The 26,344-nt window shown below is 50.3% G+C and overlaps 1 protein-coding gene across 2 annotated transcripts in view; it reads left to right on the top strand.

Moving 5' to 3' along the window:
- The window catches only part of Gnao1 (G protein subunit alpha o1), a 160,942-nt gene that overhangs the window by 86,035 nt on the left and 48,563 nt on the right, over positions 1–26,344 (top strand). For both annotated transcript variants that reach the window (XM_006985202.4, XM_006985201.4), the window contains exon 3: positions 352–493. In XM_006985202.4, the coding sequence (XP_006985264.1) occupies positions 352–493 (142 nt within the window). The remainder of the gene's footprint in view (positions 1–351; positions 494–26,344) is intronic.

Below are 26,344 nucleotides of genomic sequence, written 5' to 3'. Positions count from 1 at the left end.
TGTTCTTCCACGGCAGCAGCGAGCATGTGCTGACCACTCCATGTTTTCAGCTGTCTTTAACCCCTCGTTCCCTTCCTTGTGTAGAGAATGTGAAGACTCTAATGTTTTCAATCGTTTATATTTCAGGTCATTATTATTCAGTAGTTCAAATAAGTGGGGTTTTTGTTTGGTTTGTTTGGATTTTACAGCCCCTGTAGAGCAACTCAGTAATCCGTCATTCCCCCAGGACCCAGTCCCCCAGTTCTCCCTGTGTGTGTGAGCCAGGGCTTGCCCTGTGACCCCCAAGCCCGGTGGTGACCATGTGGCCTCAGGACACTGCACTCATCGGGTGTGGTCTGTGGTTCCCTCCAGGATCATCCATGAAGACGGCTTCTCTGGAGAAGATGTAAAGCAGTACAAGCCTGTTGTCTACAGCAACACCATCCAGTCTCTGGCCGCCATCGTCCGGGCCATGGACACTCTGGGCGTGGAGTACGGCGACAAGGAGAGAAAGGTAGGAAGTCTCTGAGCCCCGGGCACCAGGAAGAGAGGCCCTTGTGACCCCCTCCTCCTGATAATGCCTGCTGGGGCCGGGAGAGCTTGTGCTCCGCGTGGGAGGGAAGGCGGCCATCACCAGCCTAGGCCTTTGCCGTCCCTGGCAAATTTCAGCGACTTCTGTGACAGGTGAATCTCTCCAGAAAGTCACCAAAAACAAAAGCAAAAAATAAATACATCCCTGGTCTGTCCTGTAGATGAGAAAGAGTGAGAGAATGTTTTAAGTTGAGTCAGCACAGCCTGACTAAACACCTGCCCCCAGACAGTTAACTTGACCGGAAGAATGTTTCTGGAACAAAGTCCCCTTCACTAGGTACCATCTTCCTCCTGAGGAGAGCTGTCCTTACCCTGTGGAGGGAAGCAGCCTTTGGAATTGCCCCTCATTGCTCACCCCAGTGATGCACTTTCGGCCTCTCCTGGGAAGTGCGAGGCCCTCCTTCCTGTAGTCAGTGTTCTGAAACAAGGACAGTTTTCTGATAAGTGTGTAAAGGGGTCCAGCCACAGCAAGGCTAAAGCAAAGCGAAAGGAAGGAGGGTGAGAAGGAAGTGTGAAAACAACCTGGAAATGCTGTCCCAAAGCTGGACTTTGCTCCCCACCCACCCAGGGGAGCAGCTGGAGGCCTCAGTGCAGCTGCCTGCCTTGGAGCCTGAGTAGTCTGTGGTGACATGACTGACTGATACACGTTTCCCACCTCACAGACGAAAGCTATCCTGGCCTTCTCAGGGTCTGACAAATTATCTGTGACAGATAGATGTAAAATTTAATATGTTATGCACAAATCCTAATTCCATGGGGCAGAGTCGCCTCAGCTTAGCTTGGCACTTAGAGGGCTGGAGTAATGGGCGGCTGACGGAGCGGCTGCCTAGGGTGGGCAGCAGAGTCCTGACAGATCCCTTCCATCTGCTGCTCCCCAGAGGTGGGACAGGAGGCTGACAGCATATTGCATGTTCTTCTCCAGGAGACCAAGGGCATGTGGAAGGAGAACAGGGGTGCCTCTGGTTCTTCATTCTTGTTCCAGTCAGCATTCTCTGTGCCTTCCGGGTGTAGCAGTGGGCACAAAAGGAACAGTGTTCAGAGAAAGCTGATGATCAGAAAATACCTGTTGGGGCATCGAGGATAACTGGTGACAGTGGCTGCAGATGAGTGTCTCAGTCATCCTCACAGCAGTAGCAGTGGCTGCAGATGAATGTCTCAGTCATCCTCACACCAATAGCAGTGGCTGCAGATGAGTGTCTCAGTCATCCTCACAGCAATATCAGTGTCTAAAGATGAGTGACTCAGTCATCCTCACAGCCATAGCAGTGGCTAAAGATGAGTGTCTCAGTCATCCTCACAGCAGTAGCAGTGCTGCAGATGAGTGTCTCAGTCATCCTCACAGCAGTAGCAGTGGCTGCAGATGAGTGTCTCAGTCATCCTCACAGCAGTAGCAGTGCTGCAGATGAGTGTCTCAGTCATCCTCACAGCAGTAGCAGTGGCTGCAGATGAGTGTCTCAGTCATCCTCACAGCAGTAGCAGTGCTGCAGATGAGTGTCTCAGTCATCCTCACAGCAACAGCAGTGGCTAAAGATGAGTGTCTCAGTCATCCTCACAGCAGTAGCAGTGCTGCAGATGAGTGTCTCAGTCATCCTCACAGCAACAGCAGTGGCTAAAGATGAGTGTCTCAGTCATCCTCACACCAATAGCAGTGCTGCAGATGAGTGTCTCAGTCATCCTCACAGCAGTAGCAGTGTCTAAAGATGAGTGTCTCAGTCATCCTCACACCAATAGCAGTGGCTGCAGATGAGTGTCTCAGTCATCCTCACAGCAATCTCAGTGTCTAAAGATGAGTGTCTCAGTCATCCTCACAGCAGTAGCAGTGCTGCAGATGAGTGTCTCAGTCATCCTCACAGCAATAGCAGTGGCTAAAGATGAGTGTCTCAGTCACCCTCACAGCAATAGCAGTGGCTAAAGATGAGTGTCTCAGTCATCCTCACACCAATAGCAGTGCTGCAGATGAGTGTCTCAGTCATCCTCACAGCAGTAGCAGTGTCTAAAGATGAGTGTCTCAGTCATCCTCACACCAATAGCAGTGGCTGCAGATGAGTGTCTCAGTCATCCTCACAGCAATATCAGTGTCTAAAGATGAGTGACTCAGTCATCCTCACAGCCATAGCAGTGGCTGCAGATGAGTGTCTCAGTCATCCTCACAGCAGTAGCAGTGGCTGCAGATGAGTGTCTCAGTCATCCTCACAGCAGTAGCAGTGCTGCAGATGAGTGTCTCAGTCATCCTCACAGCAACAGCAGTGGCTAAAGATGAGTGTCTCAGTCATCCTCACAGCAGTAGCAGTGCTGCAGATGAGTGTCTCAGTCATCCTCACAGCAATAGCAGTGGCTAAAGATGAGTGTCTCAGTCATCCTCACACCAATAGCAGTGGCTGCAGATGAGTGTCTCAGTCATCCTCACAGCAATATCAGTGTCTAAAGATGAGTGACTCAGTCATCCTCACAGCCATAGCAGTGGCTGCAGATGAGTGACTCAGTCATCCTCACAGCCATAGCAGTGGCTGCAGATGAGTGTCTCAGTCATCCTCACAGCAGTAGCAGTGGCTGCAGATGAGTGTCTCAGTCATCCTCACAGCAGTAGCAGTGCTGCAGATGAGTGTCTCAGTCATCCTCACAGCAACAGCAGTGGCTAAAGATGAGTGTCTCAGTCATCCTCACAGCAGTAGCAGTGCTGCAGATGAGTGTCTCAGTCATCCTCACAGCAATAGCAGTGGCTAAAGATGAGTGTCTCAGTCATCCTCACAGCAGTAGCAGTGCTGCAGATGAGTGTCTCAGTCATCCTCACAGCAATAGCAGTGGCTAAAGATGAGTGTCTCAGTCATCCTCACAGCAATAGCAGTGGCTAAAGATGAGTGTCTCAGTCATCCTCACACCAATAGCAGTGTCTAAAGATGAGTGTCTCAGTCATCCTCACAGCAGTAGCAGTGGCTGCAGATGAGTGTCTCAGTCATCCTCACAGCAATAGCAGTGGCTAAAGATGAGTGTCTCAGTCATCCTCACAGCAGTAGCAGTGCTGCAGATGAGTGTCTCAGTCATCCTCACAGCAATAGCAGTGGCTAAAGATGAGTGTCTCAGTCATCCTCACAGCAGTAGCAGTGGCTAAAGATGAGTGTCTCAGTCATCCTCACAGCAATAGCAGTGGCTAAAGATGAGTGTCTCAGTCATCCTCACAGCAGTAGCAGTGCTGCAGATGAGTGTCTCAGTCATCCTCACAGCAATCTCAGTGTCTAAAGATGAGTGTCTCAGTCATCCTCACAGCAGTAGCAGTGCTGCAGATGAGTGTCTCAGTCATCCTCACAGCAATAGCAGTGGCTAAAGATGAGTGTCTCAGTCATCCTCACAGCAGTAGCAGTGCTGCAGATGAGTGTCTCAGTCATCCTCACAGCAATAGCAGTGGCTAAAGATGAGTGTCTCAGTCATCCTCACAGCAGTAGCAGTGCTGCAGATGAGTGTCTCAGTCATCCTCACAGCAATAGCAGTGGCTAAAGATGAGTGTCTCAGTCATCCTCACAGCAGTAGCAGTGCTGCAGATGAGTGTCTCAGTCATCCTCACAGCAATAGCAGTGGCTGCAGATGAGTGTCTCAGTCATCCTCACACCAATAGCAGTGCTGCAGATGAGTGTCTCAGTCATCCTCACAGCACTAGCAAATGGGAGCACAAAAATAGTCATCATCTGAAGAGCACCTGCTCTCTCCAAGGGCTATGCTGAGCCCTGTGTTTACTCTATCCGAACACAGTAGGTCATCAAAAATCATCCCTTGAGTGGAATTCTATTCTCACTTTCCCATTCTAAGAAGAGGGCAGCACCTGGGATTTCACCCCCAAATGGCCAGGTGTCCACTGCCCAGTACCTGTGTGTAGCCTTGGGTGAAGTGCTGCAGAGGTTCCAGGCTGACGATGAGGTGTTGAGGAGCTGGGCGTCTTCTTGGGAAGATGGGACTCACACTCTTGAGCATGGCCTTTCTGTTACCTGTGGTCAAGGCTGGGAAGGTTGCAAAGACAGAGGGACCAGACTGAGAACTTCACTCGGTGTTTCCAAGTTCCCAGCACTGTCAGAAAGAATTCAGAGACCGGCGGACAGAGTGAGCAGCAGACAGGACACTCACCGCAGGACGGTTACACACTCGGTGTGAATGCAAGCTTCTCAAGCTCATGCTGTCCGGTGTTGAATAGCTCATCTTTTGGTGAATCTTAATGGAGGGGAGGATATTTCTTGAAATGAATGGCAGGGGGCAGGGGCAGAGAATGGGATGGAATTTTCCCCAATCAGATTTCTCCTGGTTTTTTGTCCTTCTGTGGGGCTTTCCATACGTGGCAAAGTGGGAGTGGCAATTTTACCAGGTCATCGATATGGAGATGCCATTTTAATGAGGCAAAAGGCAATTAGTGGTCCTCTTGGTCAACCATGTTAGCCCCGGTGGTCTTGGGTGGTCTTGTTGCTTTACCTTTGAGGGTCATATGATGTCCTGTAACAGTCCAGCTGCCTCAGTCTCTAGCCCCCTTGATGTGTGCCTCCTTTTTCCTGTGCCTGTCTAGGTGACCTCATTTTCTTGAGGTAATAAAGGAGACTCCTTAGGGGAAGGAAAGACCACAGTGCTTGACGTCTAGGTATGGTTTGAAAGGTGCCCGTATGTGTGTGTGTGGGGGGGGGGGATGGCCAAAGCAGCCACCCAGTCCTGAGTGCAGGCAGTGGCTGGTAATGACCAAAGGAGATGGCTGACTGAGGAACAAGACTAGAGTATGGGCAAGGGTGAGAAAGTTGGGAATACGGGTAAGTCAGATTTGGTAAGCCCTGGAAGGTAGCCAGTGTGTGATCTTATCCTGCTGACAGGATGCAACCATTGATAGACCGTGCTAGAAAGAGATGGAATGAAGTGAGATTTTAGACACTTCTGATGGCAGCCTTAGGGTGGCCTCATCAAAGAGAGGCCAAAGTGGGGAGCAGGTCTGGGAGCTGTGGCAGTGGAGAACACGTGAGATGTGGGGTCAGGTGAGCAGTCTGGAGTGGAGGAGGAGCACAGGGAGGTCTAGGGACAAGAGGAACTGATGGCCTTGGTGACGCACTGACATCTGGCAAGAAGGAGGACTAGGAACGAAACGCTTGTGTGAGCAGCCCGGAGCAGAGGACCAGCCTGAGGCAGAGACAGAGAAGGCTGCCTGGCAGTCTGCTTTCAGGACCAAGAGCTTCAACAAGTAGATGGGGGAGTCAGACCATAGGAGCCACAAGATTGGCTCCAGGAGAGTGGAGACATCCGCGTTTGATCTCCTAGGACCTTTGTTAAACAATGTACACTCTCATTTTAAGAATACTGTTTAATGTTTAACCCTAACAACCACCTTGCAGTGGTTGCTACTGCTGTCCTTATTAGTGGAGGGGCACGGGGCAGAGAGCAGCAGAGTGATGCGCCCAGGGTCCTTCTACAGAAAGCATGTGTGTGGACACAGAGACATACTTGCCTAACAAAACTACAGTCCACAGAGAGGCTCATATAAACAGCCAGGCTCAGGCCGCCAGGCCAAAGAGCTCCTACTCTAGGAATGTCCGCACCTGTAATCCCAGCACTTGGGAAACTGAAGCAGATGCATAGTAATCTGAGACTACCAGGGCACCGTGAAAGATCCTGTCCAAGTTTAATCAGAAAAGGAATTTGAAAAGGAACCAAAAAGCAGCACCTGCTGCAGGTCTCTTATTCCCTGTCTTCCTGGTGTCTGCCTTAGCCCACATCCTGGGAGCCGCCCTGCACTGGCGCCCAGTTCTCCAGAGACGCCTTCTCCGCCCCAGCTTGTGGGCTGCCTTTGCCTGTCTCTGCCGTTTTTCCGTGACTCCCTCCCTCTGCCTCCTTCTGCCCTCTTTGTCTACTGTGAGGGGCTCCCTCTCTACCATCTCCCTTTCTCCATGGCTTTCTCTGTGTCCCTCTGTCCCTCCCCTCCTCCATTCCTCCCCCGCTCCCTTCATCCACCATCCTGGAACAATTGCCTTCACCTTTCCAGCTGAAATGCCCAACTCCCCTTCTCCCCCTCAGCCCTGGGCTGAGCTGAGCTCACTATGGAAGGAAGGGCTGAGGGGACCGGACAGTGACCTGGCTTGAAGGCTCGCCTTAACAAGAGAGTGGAGGAGTGAAGTCTTGGAGTGATCACACGTTAATCATTTTACCACACACGTGCATGTGTGTGTATGTACACAGATATAAAATATGTTTTTGCATTTATAAAATATAAACTAATGGAACAGCAGACAACAGAAGCTGAACACTTTGAATGCAAAAGCCTCCAAGGTGAGGTCTCTCTCTGCCTCCGGTCCCTACCCTAGTCCTCCACTAGTCATAGAAGCCAGAACTTCTTCCCCAAGGCCAGTCATGAACTTCTCTTTCTGTGTGAGGGGTCCTTACAAAGAAAGTCTCTGATAGTGTGTGGCTCCCTTGACCTCCATTTCAGTGGCAAAGGAACCCAAGCAGGCCTTGCTGAGCGCCTCTCTCGTTCACAAGTACGTGAGACCACAGTCTTTTGGTCCAGTCCGTTTCTACACAGCTGTCGGTCTTCACTGAGCCTCGACATAAAAGGATACATTTCCCCCACACCTCCCAGTCTTGGCTTCTGAACACTCCTCTGTCACCTAAAACTTTGATTAAACCCACCCTGTTTTCTTGTTCAGCTGACTCTAGTGATGGGTGAGAAGGGTTAAGCCCTCTTCCCACCCATGCAGGAACAAAGAAATACCTTGAACGTGTGAGGCTTAGATGGTCGGCATGCTATCATTTTCTTCTTAAAAAAAAATTTGTACACATGCTGATTTTTCTTAATTATAAGCTACTGGAGAACAGAATACACATCTGACATATGCCTGACACTAGAAATGATGGCTATTGGATTCAAATGCCACCTCTACCACCGGCAACTGTCTGGCCCTGGGAAAGCTGCCTGACCCCTCCAGCTTCCATAGTCTCCTCTGTACAAGACTGATAGAGGAGTGAATGAGACCACACATAGAGCTGTACATAGATACCGCCAGACTCAGAAAAATCCTCAGCACAGTCCAGCTATTCTGTTCATTATTTGTTTAAAATTATTAATTTCATTGATTAGAAAAATAGTGATGAACTATCCTCCCAGAAGTCTAGTGAGGACTAGGCAGGGCATTGTCTCAGTTCTTCTTGGTTACTGTGGAGGTGCAATGCTTGGAATTAGCCATTCAGTGCCACTGACCCAAGCAGGGCTGAGGCTCAGTGCTGGCTGGAATAGAAATTCCAGGGATTGTTTGTTCCACCAATGCCTCACCCCTGCTCTGGAGATAGGGCAGCTCCTGGGAGAGGCAGAATCAAAGTTCATACCTAGTTTCCAGAATGTCACTGGGCAAAAGAAATGTTGAGATTTGAGTTGCCCGATGGAACTCGGAACAGATCTTTCTAATCATGGAAATGCTGTGCTGTCTCCACAGCACAGTGTGGTTCACACAAAGTCTATATCAGAGAAGGATACAGATGCCTTTGGCCTGTGTCCCCCAGCCTAATGCACAGGGCGTTGTCAGGCCTGAGGAGAGGCTGTGAATAGAAGCAGATGAAGACCCCAGATTCACTTATCCCAAACTGGGGCCAAAAGGAAGCAGAGGTACCTGCACAGACCAGACACTGAGGCACCCCCAACCCAGCCCACAGCCTGTCCCCACCTCCCCAGATTAACAGAGCTTGAAACTCTTCCAGTCAAGACAGTCTCACTCTGTGACTTCCTTTCCACATGGGACAAATATGCCCATGTGGCCCAAACAGAAGAGACTTGCTTAAGAGAACATGCAGTAAGCCATGGCCAGACCTGAGGGTCCTGCACTGTATTTCAGTTCCTTCCAGTTCCTCAGCCAACTTAAGACTGCATTTCTTTCCTTCACAAATACTTATCGTGTACTTGGAGAACAGTGCACGAGGTATCAGGGATGGATACAAAGATTTGGGGTTGGGGAGGCAATCCTGTGCAGAGATGAGGTCCCTAAAATGAAAAGGCAGATGCCTTGGTTTTTAAAGCTTCTGCCAGCCCTGCCATGCTCATGCCCATGACTCATGCGGCTGGAGCAGCCTGCTCCATGTCCCATGTGGCTGGGTCAGGCCCTGGGCTCCTGTTTTGAGGGCAGCACCCACTGCTTTCATTCTGCTGAGCCGGCTGCTGTGCCAGGGTGTGGGGCCACAGCACCAACGGTTGTCTCCACTACTCTCCTTGGTGTTTCTGTATCTCCCCAGCCAGATAGTGAGTCTGGGAGGTCAAAAGAGAATGCTGCTTTTCATGCCTTGACCCCTCACTGGCCAAAGCAAGGCCGGAGTGGCTTTCTGGGTTCCTCCATGTGTTCCAGCTGGGCACTGGTGCAGTGGTGGGTTCCAGCAGGAGACAGACACAGCAGGTAGCATTTTTCATATTCCTGGAAGTTCAGTCATGGCAGGCGTACCAGGGCACTAGTCTGCTCCCCTGACCAAATCTTGCCTCTTTCTGCTGAGACAACAGAAGCTTCCTCTCCCTCAGTAACACAACTGGTGATGCTAATGAAGGCTAGCCACCAACATGGTGAGACTGTCTGTAGGTTAAGTGACTCAATAGGTATAATATCTGAGAGGAGGGATCAGCGCATAGCTAAGCAGCAGTGTACCCAAGGATTATACCTTTGCTGCTGGCGTTTCTGCTTATGCTCTGGCTACTGTTGACCATGCATCCTGGAGAAATGGAAAGAAGAACGGAACAGGTGGGGACAAGTCCACTTCTTGTGTGATTGGCATTTGGTGAGAAGGCAGGGCCTGGTGGATGATTATTCCCATCAGTGAGGTTAAGACATGGGGCTAAGAAGAACCCCTTTTGTCTGACCTGTAGTTTTCCCTGTCTCATAAGCAGGTTGAGAGCACTTGATAGGCAGTCACATTGACCCTGGATTCTGTCTGCAGACATCAGATCAAGGATTGTGGACTAAGCTCAAAGATGAAGGGCATTCCTGTAGATATCCAGACTGAGTAGGATTCCTGCACAACATTGTGAAGAGGTCACATTTGAACTAAACTGCTGGGGAGAAAGTACAGTTAACACAGAAGTCCCCTGTGCTTCCTTCCTTAAACTTTTGCCCAAGTAGCAGGCTGGGAGGACATGCTCTCCAGCTTGATCTTCAGGCAGCAAAGGGGAAGACTTGCCCCTGATGACTATGCTGTCCATGTGCTGAGATGCAAGAGACCTCGGCTGTCACCAATTGGCAGCCCCTTCTCTTGAGTAAGTCGCTCCTAGATTTCACTGTGCAAGCTGGGATGCATTAGGCTTCAGGTGAACATCACCACACATGTAGTGGCCCAAACCGTGGGACAGGCACTGTTTGCTGGAGAAGGGTCCCAAGAGCCACCACTCCCAGGGCTACCTGGACAACTGTACAGCCCCAGGATGCTGGGCGCTCTTGGCTCAAAGGAAGAGAACATAACACACTCACAAGGAGTCCAGAGGCAGAAAGAAGTAGGGCAGCCTTGGGCTTCCCCTCACTCCACAGTGGCCGCTCTAGCAGGTCCTACAGGGGGAAAGAAGCTTGGAAGCCAGCAGCCAGCAGGTGACCCTGCAAACTAGGATAAATCAGAACAACGTAGATGCGCTAAGTCAATGGAAAACCTCACCCAGAGGTCAGGAATGATGATGGGTCCTCAGGCTGATGACATGGGTGGGTCATTTCTTCATTTCATGCCTTTGTCTTCCCACATCAGCTCAGAAGCTCGAATACTGCCCCAAGAGGAATTGTGGGCAAAGAAACAGCTGGGTGGCAGGTAAATCTTGGTGCACAAACCTAGTGGCAGCAGCATCCAGGCAAGACTCTCCCCAGATGAGCAAGTAGGGTCAGATGCCCACAGTGCAGGCCTGGTACCCTTGTCTCGACCTTCTCCAGCATGCTAGGTTCCCTGGTCATTGCCAAGGCCCCAGTCAGCATCCAGTCTCTTAGTTTGCCATGCCTGGCTTCTTTGCCACACCATGCAGAGGGAAATGGCTGTCCAAGTGTGGACCACTAAATCTCTACATGGTGGGTGACTGCCGACAAGTTGTTTTTTTTTTAATAAGAAGGAAAAGTGAACAGTAAATGAGAATCAACCACAGGCCATAATGTGTCTCTCCCACCATCTCTTTGTGGTTCACTTTTACATCCCTCCACTCCATGCAGCCCCAATTGCTCTGATCTGATAGTTTACAAGAAATATGATTACAAGAATGAGAATTAAAATTCCAATTATCAACCCAGGTGAGTGCCCCCTACCCGCCACTTCCTTTGAGTGTCTGAGACCCCATACCCCATCACTGCCACAGGAGGACCTTGTCTTTGGAAAGGGAGTATTCTGGGTGCCTCCTTTGGGCTCAGAATGGGCTTTAAGTTGACAAGCTTCCAAAAGACCCACTGCCTTAGAAGACATTGTGAACTGCTTAGAGAGCCTGTCTGGCCAGGGCCATATTTAGAAGTTTTGGAATATTGAGAAATTAAGAACATCAGAAACAAGAATTTTAATGTATTTTAAGTGCATATGCTTGAAACATACCACAGATGTAATGGAATAGGGTTATGCTCCCTACAAAATAAGTCTAGGATTTACCAATGTATTAACTTACAGTGTTAGAGCTGGCCACATGGTCCTGTCATGGAACACAAGCTGGAGCTGGTGGTGAGCTTTGTACAGTTTACCCCAAGAGGTCTCTCTGGGGCTATACCTCATGCCTTATTTGATCTTTGCCCTCTATTAGTCCATGTTCCTTTGTAAATGAATCTTTCCTTCCTGAACACATAGAGAGAAGCCTGTTGAACCAGTAAGGCACATTTTGTATTGTTGAAGGGAGCCAGGGAATGAACCTAACCCAGCATGGAGATCCCACTAAGTGTATGTAAGGGGTTTGCAGTGTTTCATGTGGGGTGGAATTATGTACTCAGCTTTCTGTTATTCTAATGAAGTACCTGATGAAATTAGTTTACAAGAAAAACTTGTAAAAAAATGTGAATTATTTATTCACAGATTTGGAGCATTTAGACCAAGGTCAGGTGGACTTTGGTCTACTAATGGGTGTGCCATGTTAAAGGTGAGAAATACTTGGCAAAGAAAACTCACATCATAAACCAGGGAACAAGAAGAACAAAAAAGTCTGGGCACACCTCTTTAACTCCAACACTCAGGAGGTAGAGGCAGGAGGATCTCTGTGAGTTCTAGGACAGCAAGAGCTACATAGTGAGATCCCATCATAAAACGGGGGGACAGGGGGCTGGAGAGATGGCTCAGTGGTTAATGGCAGTTTCTGCTCTTTCAGAGGACTCAGGTTCAATTCCTAAGGTCCACATGCCTAAGCTCACAACCTTCTGCCTTCTTCTGGCCTCTGCAGACACCAAGCAACATAGTATACAAACATACATGCAGGCAAAACACACACACACACACACACACACACACACACACACACACACACACACACACACATAAAATAAATAACTGTTTAAACGACGACAGAGAAGGAGCTAGGACCCATGTCACCGTCAAGGGCATGTCTCCGGTGCCCTAAGGATCCCCTACAAGGCCTTGCTTCCTAAACATCCCACGTCCTCCCAGTAGTGCCATCCAGGAAAGCATGGACCTTTAGACAGCACCATCCTGGAAGCTGGAAGCAGTGTCCACCTCACCATCAACACCCACAACCGTTCGTGTGTTCACCTGATCCTTGTTTCCTTAGCACCCCCTTCTCAGACCTCAGCGGTCTGGCACAATTCCCAGAAACCTCTAGTGGTAAGTTAGGAAGCTTTGGTTGCAAGTGATTGAAGACACAATCAAACTGGCTTATTAAAATAAAAAGCAGCCCGCTGGAGAGCTGAAGCTTACATAGCTCTGTGGAAGAATGCACTCCCTCATAGTCACAAAGCCCTGGGTTCGAAACATAAAACAAGAATGACAGTCAGCTGACCAGTGATTAAACTGTCTAGCGGCACTACTTCAGGTGAGGTTTGATTCTCCCGGATTCTCTCTGAATATGCAGCCAGTCTCCAACCACAGACTCCACCACAGGGCTTCCCCACCAATCAGGAAACAGGCTGCAGCAGTTGTCCTAAGCCAGAGCACAGGGCCATCTCTCCCCTGAGTACTATGCAAGACCTGGGATCTCTGCCATCTTATTGGCCCAATTAGTACCGACCAAGGCCTGGCACTGAATCAACTACTGTGACCAAGGGATGAGACTCTGATTGGCTGAGGGGTTCCTAGGATAAGAGGGAATTTCCCATAGGAATACCAGAAAGTCATAATAAAAGAATGGAACAGAAGTGGCTACTGAAGAGGCCATCGTAAGCCACGTTAAGTTTTTCCTTGACTTTGGCCCTGACAGCTGTGCCCGTGTGTGGAGAGGGATTCACATGGTGATGGAAGGCCAGCCAGGCTACTTCTGGTCTGTACATGATAACCAAGCTGGCCTGGAACCAGCAATCCTCTTCCCCTAGGGGACAGCCAGGGCCCTCCGGGATCCCAAGTGACAGAACACATGGACACTCAGCCCTCCTCCCACACCGCTGGCCTCACCTGCCTTCCCACTGGGGCTACTGAAGGAGATAAACGGGGGAGATAGGCACTTAGCCAGGAACTGGGATCTTTCCCACCCTGTCTGAGACACCTGGGGCTGCTATGGTGAGCCTCACTTTAGAGCTTCTGGGAGTGGTAAGGTCATCCAGGAAGGCCAGAGGCAGGCTTCCACAGCCGACAGGCTGGGAGTTCTGGGCCTGCCAAAGCTGCCTTTGTACTTCAGGCTCCCACTTAGCTGGGCTTCTCGTTTGAAAAGCAGAGCTGACACGGGCACCTGCTCACAGGCTTGCCCCGACCGACACGCTTTAACACACGGCAGAGACGAGAGCGGAGCTCACTCCTAAGAACTCCATAAAGGCGGGCTGTGATCCCCAGTGTCACAGCTGCTAACCAGACAGAAGGACAGCAGCACCCAGGGGCCGCTGAGCTACCACAGGAAAGAAATGGTGCCACTTCTCAGGGAAGCCAGGAGATGGGGAGCCTCGGCACCTGCCCACTTCGTCACCTTGCAAGGAGGAGCATAGGGCCTTCTTCTGAACCAGGCCCGGCAAGAGAAGCCCCAAGTCATGGACACAGGAGGGAAGGAGAGGCTCGGAAGGAGGACAAGAGCCAAGAAGGCTGCAGGACTGCCGTGTGGGGACACTGGGTAGAGTCGCCCTGTCAGGTGTCTTAGCCTTGGAAACACTCCTGAGATGGCAGCTACTTCTAGGAATGCTGTTCCCCACCCCTCCAACTGAAGGTATCTTCCCCTCTCTTGATAGCATCCAATTCATTCACTAATTCATTCATTCACGTATTAATTTGAGAATGTTTGCGATGCCCTGCTGTATGCCGATAGGATTGTAAGCACTGGGCACAGTGGTGAACCAAGAGCCAACAGGGCCCCTTGCCGCCCCCACCCCCGCCCGCCCACACACACACACGTAACACAAATTTCTAAACCGTCTTATTAAATAAAAACTCAGGGGAGCCAGGTATTGGGGTGACTTCTGAAAGATCAGAGACAGAACAAGCCACAGCCACCTCACCTCGCCAACTTCTCAGCTGATCCTGTTTCCTCAAACTGGAAGCCTCTGAGTCCTCATTGAATGGATCTCAGCTGAACTGCTGCTAAAAGCCTAAAAGTTTGAAAACCTCTCGTTTCTGGTTCTCATGCCTTACATACCTTTCTACTTCCTGCCATCACTTCCTGAGATTAAAGGTGTGAGTCACCATGCCTGGCTGTTTTCAGTGTAGCCTTGAACTCACAGAGATCCAGATGGATCTCTGCCTCCAGAATGCTAGGATTAGAGACACGTGCTACCACTGCCTAAACGTATGTTTAATATGGTGGCTGTTCTGTTCTCTGACCCCAGATAAGTTTATTGAGGTGCACAATATAACACACACACACACACACACACACACACACACACACGCACGCACGCACGCGCACACACACACACACACAGGCACACGCGCACACACACACACACACACACACACACACACACACACACACACACACACGCACGCACACGCACACACCAGTTCTTCCTTGCCTGCTCTCTGAGGCCAAGCTGATACGAAGTGGGAGGAACTAGCTGTAGTAAGAGACATGAGCGGGGAGGAGAGCACATGCCAGGCCATAAGAAGCAGGGCTCCTGACCCAGTGTGAGAGTCTAAAAGCAGCCCAGTGTCAGTGGCACCCAAGAGTCAAAAATGACCAGAACCGAGGGTAAGGCAGCAGAAGGAGGTGGGGCAGCCCTGTAAGAAGAGCTCCTAGGCACGGAAGGCATTTGGCTTTGTTCCTGGCCCAGCCACTGCAGGTTGTGAGCAACCTTGGCTTGCTTTGGAAGATTACCATGGCTGGAGCAGAATGCTCAGAGCAATTGGACAGTGACAACAGACGAGAGCTGTGAGACTCCTACAGGCATCCCAGGATGGAGAGGAGCACTGTCAGGCCAGAGAACTGGGCTTGTTCTGGGTCTGCCCATAGCCTGCCTGACACGATACCCCTCCTGGTTTCCCATGGCGTGGCCTGGCAAAAGGTACTAACTAACCCCTGCAGATGTCTGTCAGGGAGCAGATGGAGACCCTACTACTCCAGCCCTACCCTCCCTACACTGGGCATCTCAGGAGAAACCACTGCCAGCTTAAGCAACCACAATGCTGCTACCTCCTCTCTTCAGTGCCAGCTTAACTCGGCCCCAGCCCTGGCCTCGGTTCCCTCATCTGTAAGTCGGGGATAGAGTTTATACTCAGATAACCAAAGCCAGTTCTTGCAACACAAAGGCTCCAGCAAATGTCACGGTAACACACTCCACCACTGCTGCCCACAGACCCTTTCTGACCCAGACAGCAGTCTTCATCACTGGGCCATGTGATGAAGCTAGCAGGCCCCGCTCTTCTCCTCCCTTCCTCTGCAGCCCAGAAGCAGCCATGGCTTCCTGAGGACATGTAGACTAGGATCATTTGCCCAGACAAACTCCCCTCCCCCAAGATCTCTGGCCTGAGGTCCCCAGGGCAGAGTCCTGAAATAGCTCAGTGCTGAACTCAGTCTCTCTTCCAGCTCTGTGGGAGCCCTGCTGCTTCCCCTGCCTTCCTGATCTACTTCCCATGGCAACCCCACGTGCTGCCCAGAGCCCAGACCAGCTGGTTTCCCGGATGACAACTGGCCAAGGAGTAGAAAGGTGGTTCTCCTGACCCAGGGTGGCTGTCTGGGAACAATAGACCTGTAGGTCAAGGCTCTTACTAGGGGCTCAGTCTGTTTTCAGTCTGTGGTTGTGAACCTAAATCAGTGGTTATCAACCTATGGGTCATGACCCCCTTTCACAGAGGTCACCTAAGACCATTGGGAAACAGATTCATCACAGTCGCAAAATTCTAGTTATAAAGTAGCAATGAAAATAACTTTATGGTTGGGTGTCACCACAACATGAGGGTCACAGCATTAGGGAAGTTGAGAACCACTGACCTAAATGATGATGCCCTTGACATTTCCCTCCTGGGACCAAGTACAGGCATTCCACTGTGCAGCAAGAACCTGGTGCTGAGGTCACAGAATAGTGTGTCTTCTCATGGAAAACCACAGAGGACAGCCTTTGCAGTCAGACAGGGCCAAGGGTGCAGGAGGCTCCCCATTTCAGCTCTGTGACCCCAGGCAGGTTCTTTAACAGCCCTAGACCTCAGTTTCTTCATTGGCAAGATGTAAATACTATCAGTGTTTCTCGGGCAGGATCTAGGCTCATCTGCCATAACAATGTCTTTGTTATGGCAGCATACACAAAGTAGAAATCCTTTCTTACTTATAGAGTGGGGACCTCCTTCTTCCTGCTCTGTCACAGGGTTTCTGATCCCATCGTGATCTGAAACAAACTAACTACCACTGCTAACCAGTAGCCATAGAGGCAGGAAGGTGTAACACAGGAGTCTGTACTCCACCAGGAAGCAGTCAGACAGACAGCATGGCTATCCACTCGTGTGGACGGGGGCCCGGGTCATATATCCTTCTCACCAGGGAAAGGCCATCAGACTGGAGAAGGTCGTGTATGCTAAGCCAAGGAGTCCAGACTCCACAGTGTAGGCCACGTGGTGTCTAAGTTAAGGGAAGACCCAGTGACAAGCAGTCTTTAGAGAGACTGACTTGGTATGTAGTAGAGTTGCAGGTCTTCTGACTGGATATGGTCTCATCATGTCATTTTGCTTCAGACTTTAATCCAAGACCCAGGACTCTCTCCTGGTCCCGATGTCAGATTCCTTACCCTCACTGGCCATTGAGGGCCAGCCTTTCCTTGCAGGGCAAGGACCTTGCTTTACTATCTAGACACTCAATAGTTTCACCAGAGAGCTGGTCCTTAACCACTCAGCCTCAGAGACTCAGCCCTCCTCCCGCCTGCTCAGAGGAGGTTCGGCAGCTGCATAGCTCTTACCTTGATGGAGTGTCCCTCACTGTCTGTGGCAGCCCCAAGAATAGCACATTGCTCCGAGTCTGTGGTCCTAGGCTGAGTCAGGCTTCCTCCAGCATGGGTACAGCTCACATCTCATGGAGCCAGTTGGGACAGAAACTGCATCTGTTTGTGGGGACCACAGCATACATTCCCTGTGGTAAGCACCCACCATAGCAAGGAGGCCTCTTGACTTATGGCACCGTGTTTCCCACACCTTCTTATGTTTGGAGTAACCCTCATAGCCAGGTCCCTCCTTTCATACAAGGGGACACAGGAGGCACAGTGTAAAGAGATTCACTCAAATGAATAATGTCAGGAGAAGCAGGCCTGGGGTTAAAACCAGGTGCCTAGATCTGGCCCCGAGACTTCCTGCCTGGGAGCCCAGCTCTAATGGGGACCAAGAGCCACACTCCCACACCCCCATGCCACCTGCTCTATGGCCTTGGCATGTCCAAGTGCCCTTCCAGGGCCACTGGCAGCTGCTTATCTTGCTGTTTCCTTTGTCCCAAGGCATAAAGCCCTAGTGGGGCTCATCAGCCTGTGGTAGAGAAGCCCAGGTTTAGCCACAGTCTCGCCTACCATCATCCTTCAGTGTAGTTGGAAGCTACGTAAGACTCGGGGTCTCCTTTGCACTCTGTTTGCCTCCAGGAATAGCAGAAAGGAGCGGTCCTGGGCAGCCGGGTGCCTGGCCCTGTTTCTGCATTTCCATATATTAACTCAGTCATGCCTTCTCTTTTGCCCCCATGAGAGCGCTATGTTTACAGGATCATGACTGATATGTCAGTTCTGTTACTATCCTCATTTTACAGTTGACAAGTCTGTAGTTCAGAAATACTCGTCAAAGGGCACTCTACTAGTCAGTGATCAAACTCAGGCAGTGTGGCTCACTATTAGTGAGGAGGTGAGTCCAGGTCATCCATCCCCACCCCAAGACCCACAGTCTTAGACCAGGTGCTGAGCTGTGCCCCTCCCATCCAAGAATCATCGAATGCTGAAATATAAGGAAAAGGCCAGTGCCATAACAACTCTAATGTCAGCTATGCCCCAGCTGGCTGACAGTGCCATGGTCAGATGAGGCCAAGGTGCCCGTAGAACAACAAAGCCCCTACCCCACCTCCATCCCTAGGGTTCTGCCAGCCTTGGTGAGAAGAAGAAGGACTGCCCAAGTGTCTCCATCTTGACCATGCTTGGGACTGTGAACCCAAGCATGTCCTTGGGCCCAGGACCCTGGGTCCAAAAGCTTCCAAGCTATATTGGAGGAGGAGGACCTCCAATATAGCCCGGCTTCTGTTTGGTGCCTGACTTCTTGGGGATAAGTATGTGTTAAGAAGTGGGGAAGGAACTGGAAAACTATCCTTATCTCTTAAGCCTCTGGCCTGGTGGTGAGAGCAGCCAGTGTAGAAGATGGTACTCTTCGATGTGATTTCTTCCTTCTTTTCTTTCTTTAAAGACAGAATTTCATAGTGCACCCTCAGATGACCTCAAATTTAACAATGCTTCTGCCTCAGCCTCCCAAGTGCTGTAATTACAGGCATGCACTACCATGCAGGCCTCAGTGTGGCTTTCTGGAATCTGTCAGGAGAATCAGGAGCACAGGCTGCCTGAGACCCCCAAAATAATCAGAAGACAAGGCCCTGGCTCTTGGTCTAATGTAGTCCATCCTTGACCAGGGGTACACCAAGCCTAAGCTCAGTGGACAAGAGGAAGAGCATTGACCCTTCACAGAAAAGCAGAGCCCAGCTCTGTCCCCAGCCACCTGCTCAACTACAGACATGTCCTTCGCCCTGCAGCCTCTGTTTTTTTTTTTTTTTCCTCTGTTAAAGCTCAGGAGCCAGATCTAAGATTTCCCCCTCCACCCGCCCCCACCACGGTGACAGGAATCCTGAAAAGCGCTGTCAGTTCTCCCAGAAGAACTCAGGAGCTAAGTTTAGGTGATAGCTAAGTGCAAAGCTCTTCCTTTGTGTCTAAAGGGGAAAGAAAACCCAAGCTCCAAATGCAGGGCACGTGGTGAATTGAAGACGACTTTCTCCCAGGGCCAGGGCCAGTGCTCTTGACAGTGCGGCCAGCCAGGAGAGGAGCCCCTGTGAGCACCTAGTGTGGCACTGTGCACCAGAAAAGGGCCTGTAAGAAAAGATGTTGTTCTTGCCGGGTGGGAGCATTCGTGTGGATGCTGTAAAGAAGCTGAGAACCAGCTCTTTTCCTCTGAGGATTTGACCACTTAGTCTATGACATAAATCAACACTAGATGAGAAGAAGAACGTAGCCATTTTACCAATTGCTGAAGCATAGGAGGCTGAGGTGCAAAGAGGACACTTCTGTGTAGAACTTGGACAAGGGCCTTCTGAGGAGAAGGTTGTGCTCTGGTCAGAGTGTCCCAGGTAACACCTCTGTGGTCCTGTCTGGTCCAGGCATCAACTACAGTCTCTGTACCTGTGTGAAGATGCTTCACAGGCAGGGCTGGCTTGATTGTCAGGTAGAAAGCTCTGTCTATGTTTGCCAGGAGCTTACAAAGGTAGATGTCTGTAAATTTCTTTTACAAAAGACCAACTTTCTGAGTCATCCAGAGTCTCTATCGGCTCTCAATTCCCGTTTAGAGCACGCCAAAGAAAAACGTTCAGGATGTGTCTTCTACCCTTCTATATGTAAGTCACCAACCCACAAATTAGAGCCACTAAGACAACAGAGCACATCAAGTGCTGCTGTCACTGTCTTTGTGTCAAGGGCAGCCATGTCTTGGGGATACAGGCAGAGAAGACGGGCTATCTAAGCTGTCAGCTGCAGTCTGATCAGCCACACGGTTCCCTGAGTGGCTGAGAGCTGGAGGTGGTTTTCCAGAACTTTACTTGATGAGTGAGAAGGCCGAACCTACTGAGCAGGCTAAAGCAGAGGGTGCCATAACCAGCGAGGCCTTTGGGCAACTGGGTGAGGGCATTGTCACAAACAGTTTGCACATAGCTTATTGATTGGCCCACACCTCCAACACCAAGCGCATGGGCAAGTGTTCCATGGCACCATTCGGGCATGTGGATGACATCGAGTGGAGATGGGATGCTGCTATGAAACGTTGCTGCTGCTGCTGCTGCTGCTGCTGCTGCTGCTGCTGCTGCTGCTGCTGCAGCAACACCCCTGCCCTACCCTCCGACTCCCACTGCCTCTCAGCCCAGTGCAAATCTGGAATCTGTGCCAGTCAACAGCCGAAAGGAACTGCAAATTGTGTAGCCAGTATCCTGCCCCTCTGCAGTATCCTGCCCTTCACAGGTTCTTCTGAGACCTAGGCCTTGGCCTTGGGGCTTTTGTCTGCACTGTCTCCTCTTAAGCTACCAGTCTCAGACCTGGCTCTGCAGTCACCTCCTTTGGAAGCTTTTTCCTGGCCCCCTGACACTCAGACATCTGGGAGTTACTTCCTTCAGGGCCTTATTGCACTGTGTGTGTGTGTGTGTGTGTGTGTGTGTGTGTGTGTGTGTCTGTCTGTCTGTCTGTCTGTCTGTGTGTCTGTCTGTCTGTGTGTGTCTGTGTGTGTCTGTGTCTCTGTGTCTGTCTGTCTATGTCTGTATCTATGTGGTATGTGTCTAGGTGTGTCTGTGTCTGTGGTATGTATGTGTCTGTCAGTCTGTGTGTCTGTACAGTGTGTGTGTGTGTGTGTGTGTGTGTGTGTGTGTGTGTGTGTGTGTGTGTGTGTGTGTTAGAGAGAGAGACCAATGTCTGTGTCCTTGCTAGGTGTAAGGAACAGAGACAGGGTCCATGACTGATTAGAATTAATAGGAGAATGCTCTGAGCAGTAGTTGTCAAGCTGGTCCCCACCATCAGTGTACACCTCTCCAATCCATTCTCCACACCTGAAAGGGCCCTCCTGCTCCTGTCCAGTTCAGCCCAGGAGAGAGCTGCCTTCCTGCAGTCTCTGACCTGCGCTGTCCTCTCAGACTGCAGGTCCAGCTGTGCCTCGGTGCCCAGCCTCCCAAAGCCATCTTCAGAGAACTGAGTACCCGGCAGGCTTGTGCTGTCAGAGGTCTCGGATGTCCAAGCCCAGACCTGGGCCTTAGAAGAGATGGGGTGGTGTGGAAAGTTGGAATTACAGAAGACTTTACTTGTCACACAGCCCTCTGGGAAGCCTTCTGAGGACTGGATCCCTCTTTTCCTAGATCTAGGCTCTGATCTTGGCACGAAAGTAAACTCTCTCCGCTCCCCCATGGCAGTCAGTGTGAAATGTGGGTACTAGTGGGGACACTGTTGATGCAGGCAGTGGCCAGCTCCTCGGTGGAGAGTGGCTTTGCTGTCCCTCAGCTCTACTCAGCTGATGGGCTCCTGTCACTGACCAGCAGACAGAGAAGGTTACATACAGGCTTGTGTCTGAGCCAGGCCACATTCAGTCCTTTGGTCAAAACGTGGTCTCCTGGTCACACTTTTCAGAGGAGTCTGGAAAATGCCTTGCTGTTCCCTAAGGAAGAAAAGACAACATGCTGTTATCAGTAGACAGATAGCCCTGGTGTGTATTTTAACCAGATTGCTGCCAACTCATGGGAAAACTGCCTCCAGCGCAGTTAGAAGCCTGGTCTCTTGGCTCTTTTGTCTGTTGCCAGTTAGTACTTGGACCTAACTTAGAGTGCTTCCCTCTTCTTGTGACATGGAGTGAAGCTGAAGATTCACCTTGTCATCCACGGATGTGACAGAACATCCCAGCTCTAAAAATGGTGATGCTGGGGTGAATGCGCCATGTGGAGTGGCTCTGGAGCATCCTTCCTGGTTCTGTGTGCCAGGCAGAGGTCTGGGGACATCGCCCAGGTGATGACAGCAGCTCCTTGACCTGGCATTTATACTTTGGTGAAGTACAGGTTTCAGCGGTAGAAGGTCAGCCTTCCACTTAAACTTTTGCAGTTATATATGTATATATAAATTAATAATATATATAAATGCTTATTGAAAATAAATCACCAACATATCAAATATATAATTTCACATATACTTAATATAAGACTAATTTCTAGGCTATACAGATACAGGTGAATAAAAATGATACTTGAGTGGCAAGTTGGGGACACTGTACGGGGTTTTGCTCAAATGCAGAGCCCCCTTGTTTGATGTGTGGTCCCAGGGTGTGCTGCGTCTGCTTCCTTCTCTGTGGCGTGCCCTCCGCCACAGGCCAAGCACATGGCAGCTGGTGTGTCAAGTGATTGACAGTAGAACCTGGCACAGATCACGTGTTGGGTGACGTTAGATGCTTAGGTTATTAGGGAACACTGTACTGTATCATTTAACTGTGCCGACAACCTTGTGATTTGGGTGTTCTTAGTACCAGTTTATCAATGAGCACAGCTGCTTACCTGGCTAGTAGCAGAGCCACACTCTGACTGCAGGTGTGCCAGCTCTGGCTCTGGCAGTAACTTAGGAGGCCACTCCAGGAAGACCCCATTTGTTTCTGAGCCTCACACTGCCCATGCTGCTGGAATATTCTTACTAGGTCAGATGACAGAGTATGACAATTGTGTAAAATCCCAAAAGCGTTTTCTAGAATAGCTGCACCAGAAGTATGTAAGCTTCCATTCCGAGACACTGTCACTGGCGTTTGGATTGTTATTCTTTTCAATTTTTTTTCCTCGTCCCTGATGACTCGGGAAATTTAACACCTTTGAATATGCCTTTTGGTCATTCTATGGTACGATATGTTTTAACTTTTTATTCTCAGCACTTATTAGAGCTTTATTAATGAATTATAAAGGGATTTTAATTTTTAATAATTATTGGGGGCGGTAGTGCCATGCACTGCCGTGTGGAGGTCAGAGGACAACTTAGGAGTCAGTTCTCTCCTCCCACCGTGTGGGTCTCAGGGACCAAACTCAGGTCATCAGTCCCAGCGGCAGGCACCTTTACTGAGCGATCTTGGGGCTTTTTCTATCCTGCACACAAGGTCTTTGTTGAGTATATATAGACTGTAGCTTTAGAAAAGGGAATGTTTTTAAATGCATTAATTGCTGAATGTTGAATTGTCAGCTTTCAAGCTTGTCCCCCTAGCCCTCACCCTGCTTTTGAGAGTTGGAAGAATAAAATACAGGTAAAGAAGATTCATAGACAGTCCAAGTCCCAGCTCCCAGGACGTTGACCTCTGCCCTCTGAGCCTTATTTTTGTGAAGTGTGAAATGGAGATAGTAAAGCACCACCTCTTTGGGCTGTTGTGAGGAGGCAATGAGATGGTGATGGTAACACTTCTCTCTAGGACCCAGCACCTAGCCAAGTGTATCAGAGCTGAGACATGCTGTTGACACTCTTGCTAGGCTCTCAGTGCCCCCAGGCTGCACATCCCGACTTCTTCTGTCTTCCTCAGTATGTATATAGGAAGCACCAGCTTCCTTCCATTATGTAAGTGAAACTTTGGCTGCCTCTTCTACATCCCACTTCCTGGTCCAGAACGGCTCCTGAGCCAGCCCCTTCTTATCCGCCCAGATAACTACTCCATCAGTAGCCCTTCTCCTGATGCTCCAGCATTATCCCCCTGCCTCTGCTTCCCTATTGTCTACCCTATATGTGCTGCTACAGTTACCAAGAGTTGCCTTTCTAAGCTGGAAACTTGAGGCTCCTGGGTGGGTTTTTGGGGGAGACCACTTTCCAAGGACAAGGCTTGGCTGTCAATGGTCTCATCCCTGGTTATAAATAACAGTCTCTATTCTTAGCCAAACAGCAGTTCCTGCTGCCCTGCCTCCAAAAGCCTCCATTGGGCCTCTGGCCGTCCATACTGAAGACAGGCCACTCCTTCGCCTTTGGCAGGGCCCAGTCCTTTGATACGTGATCAGAAAATTCAATTATAGAGCCAATTACTGATTTCCTGAGCTTTACAAGAAGACATGAAAGTTTGATTAAGTTTGAATTTCTCTTTGGCTAATTGCCAGCCAAGGCCAAATGGGTTGTGGGAGATTTTTGTTCTTGATTCTGGTATTTTGTTTTGTGGCAGTGTTCCCGGGATGGGGGGAAGGTTTTGTTATGGTCTTTGTGCCCTCCTTCCTTGCTGAAAGGCCCTTCCTCTGTTGTGATGCATGAGATGTAAATCCCCCAAAGACTCGTTGCCAGGGTGACAGTCTCCGGAATTGAGCTCAGCTAAACAAAGTCCTTCAGATTTGAAGGGAGCAGTGTTTATTTCCCATGCAGAGGCAAGCTCTATCAGGCCGCAACAAGGCTGTGTTCAAGGACGCCTGCCTGCATGAACAGGGGTACAAAAGCAGCTCACTAGTCTCCTCTGGGTATCTACCGCAGTGTGGCTGGGCTCTGGCTGCTTCCCACCGACACAAAGGGATATGCAGATGCCTGCCGAGGCCACAGAGCATGGCTTCTGAGGGTGCCTCTGACCAGATGGTTGCCTCGCCCAAGAACCTGGCAATGCTGGCCCTCAGCCAGTGACTGGCTACTAGGTGCCAACACTCAGGCCTGGGATAGGTGGAGCTGGGGAGCCACCCTGTCACCTTAGCTATTTCAGCCACTTCTGGGAAATAGAACTGGCCTGTGACCAGAGCAGAGTGGGCTCCAGGTCTGCGTTGGCTCTGGGGTACCATTTCTTCATGAGATGACCCCAGGTTTCCAGAATGTGGTGCCGTCCTACACCTCTTCTTGAAAGGTGTGCATCAACTAAGAAACTCAAAACAACCCTCCCATGCCTGAAATTCCCCACATAGAGATAGAGCCCTTCCTGTTTCCTAGGCTCTTAGGGTTCTAGAGCCCTGGTTAAAGTCCTAGACCCCTGGAAGAAGAAACATCTGCCCACAGAGATTAGCCCCCAGCTAATGGGCACTAAGGACAAAGCCCAAGGTGGGTCAGATAAACCTCACCTGCCTCCAAGCTCCATTATATCGCAAATGTGTGACCTCTTCCCCCAGATGGCATTGGCAGTGCTACACAGCTTACAAAGCACCCACATTCACCCGGACCCCCTCATCCACACAGCAACCTCTCGAGCCAGAATACAGCACAAAGAAGGAAGCCATAGCTCAGGTGGCCAGCCTCCGTGGCCGGCGTCACAGAGCTGGTGGGAACAGATTCTAGAGTTGGCCTTGGAGTCCTGAATCTAAACCCGATCCTGTTTTGCTGGCACACAACCTCCAGCTGCATGGATGTCTTGGGCCCAGCACACCTGCTTGATTGGATTGGCTTGCTGGTGTATGTGTTTGTTTGTATAAGGTGAGAATTTTTGTAAGGTCTGAATTCGGGTGGGTTTTTTTCTTTTTTTTTTTAATGAAACTGTACAGCTTCCTAGTAGAGTTGTAATTAGGAAATGCTGTGTTAGTCAGCAAGGCAGAATTGAAAAATAACCAGGCGGTGCTGGATAGAGTGCTTCCCCCTCCTTCAAAATTCCAGTTTTGCCACACTGAGGGAGAGGGAGTTGTGAAGGGAGGGAAAATGTGTGCAGCTGAGCAGGGCCAGGGAGGGTGTGCTCCTGCTCCCTAGAGAACTCAGAAGCAACAGTAATAGCATGCTTTTTCTGTATGTGCAAACAAGAGGTGAGGTGAGGAGGGGAGAGGCCTAGGGGGCCAGGCCTTTGTCAGGAGGGGATTAGAGAGCCAGAAGGATAAGTTCCTGCAGAGAACCCTGCCATCACCTCCCTGCCGTCACCTCCCTGCCAGTATGTCAGTGGCAGCAGTGACAGCAGAGGCAGTAGCAGCGCCTCCATGCTGAGCATGGATATGCCAGGCTGTGCCAGGTACCCTGTTCTGGTTTCGTCCCAGCCAACAGGCTCCATTTAATAGAGATATGTTCATCTTAATGCGAATCCAAGAAGTAATAATTGTGCTAGCCTTAAAGGAAGGTCCACGTACAGGCTTTAACTTGGTTAGGAGTGAATTAAGTAAATGAAACGTATTAAGAACATAAGGGCAGGCGTCCCACAGATTGAGCATACCCTGACACAGGGACAGAGAGGACTTGGAGGCTGAGGAAGCTCACTGTATCCACACCTGTTCCAGAGGAGGAAACTGAAGCTCACAGAGATTGAGTGACATCCCCAGCACCTGATCCTACGGGCAAGATGAGAGCCCACGGCCCAGGTAAACGTTCTCATCTTTGCTCCAGGTGCAGTCTCCAGCCCTGACCTCAGCCTTCCCAGAGCCGCCTGCCACAGAGACTTTTTTTTTTTTTTGGGGGGGGGGCACTATGACGCAAACCATGCTCTGGGGAATTGGGGCCTGAGCCGTGTTTTCTCCAATCCAATGCACAGAATCCCCTGAAAAGCCCTTTCAGAAGGGGCTGGCGTGATGCTGCATGTGACTGGCAAAGCTGTGATTGCCAAGTTTTTGCTGGGCCACCATGGTCCCCAGCTCCACCCAACT

The sequence above is a fragment of the Peromyscus maniculatus genome, chromosome 5 (genome assembly GCF_049852395.1).
Source record: "Peromyscus maniculatus bairdii isolate BWxNUB_F1_BW_parent chromosome 5, HU_Pman_BW_mat_3.1, whole genome shotgun sequence".
Lineage (NCBI taxonomy): Eukaryota > Metazoa > Chordata > Mammalia > Rodentia > Cricetidae > Peromyscus > Peromyscus maniculatus.
Note: the sequence above shows the minus strand (reverse complement) of the source record. Positions and strands in the feature narration are given on the sequence as shown.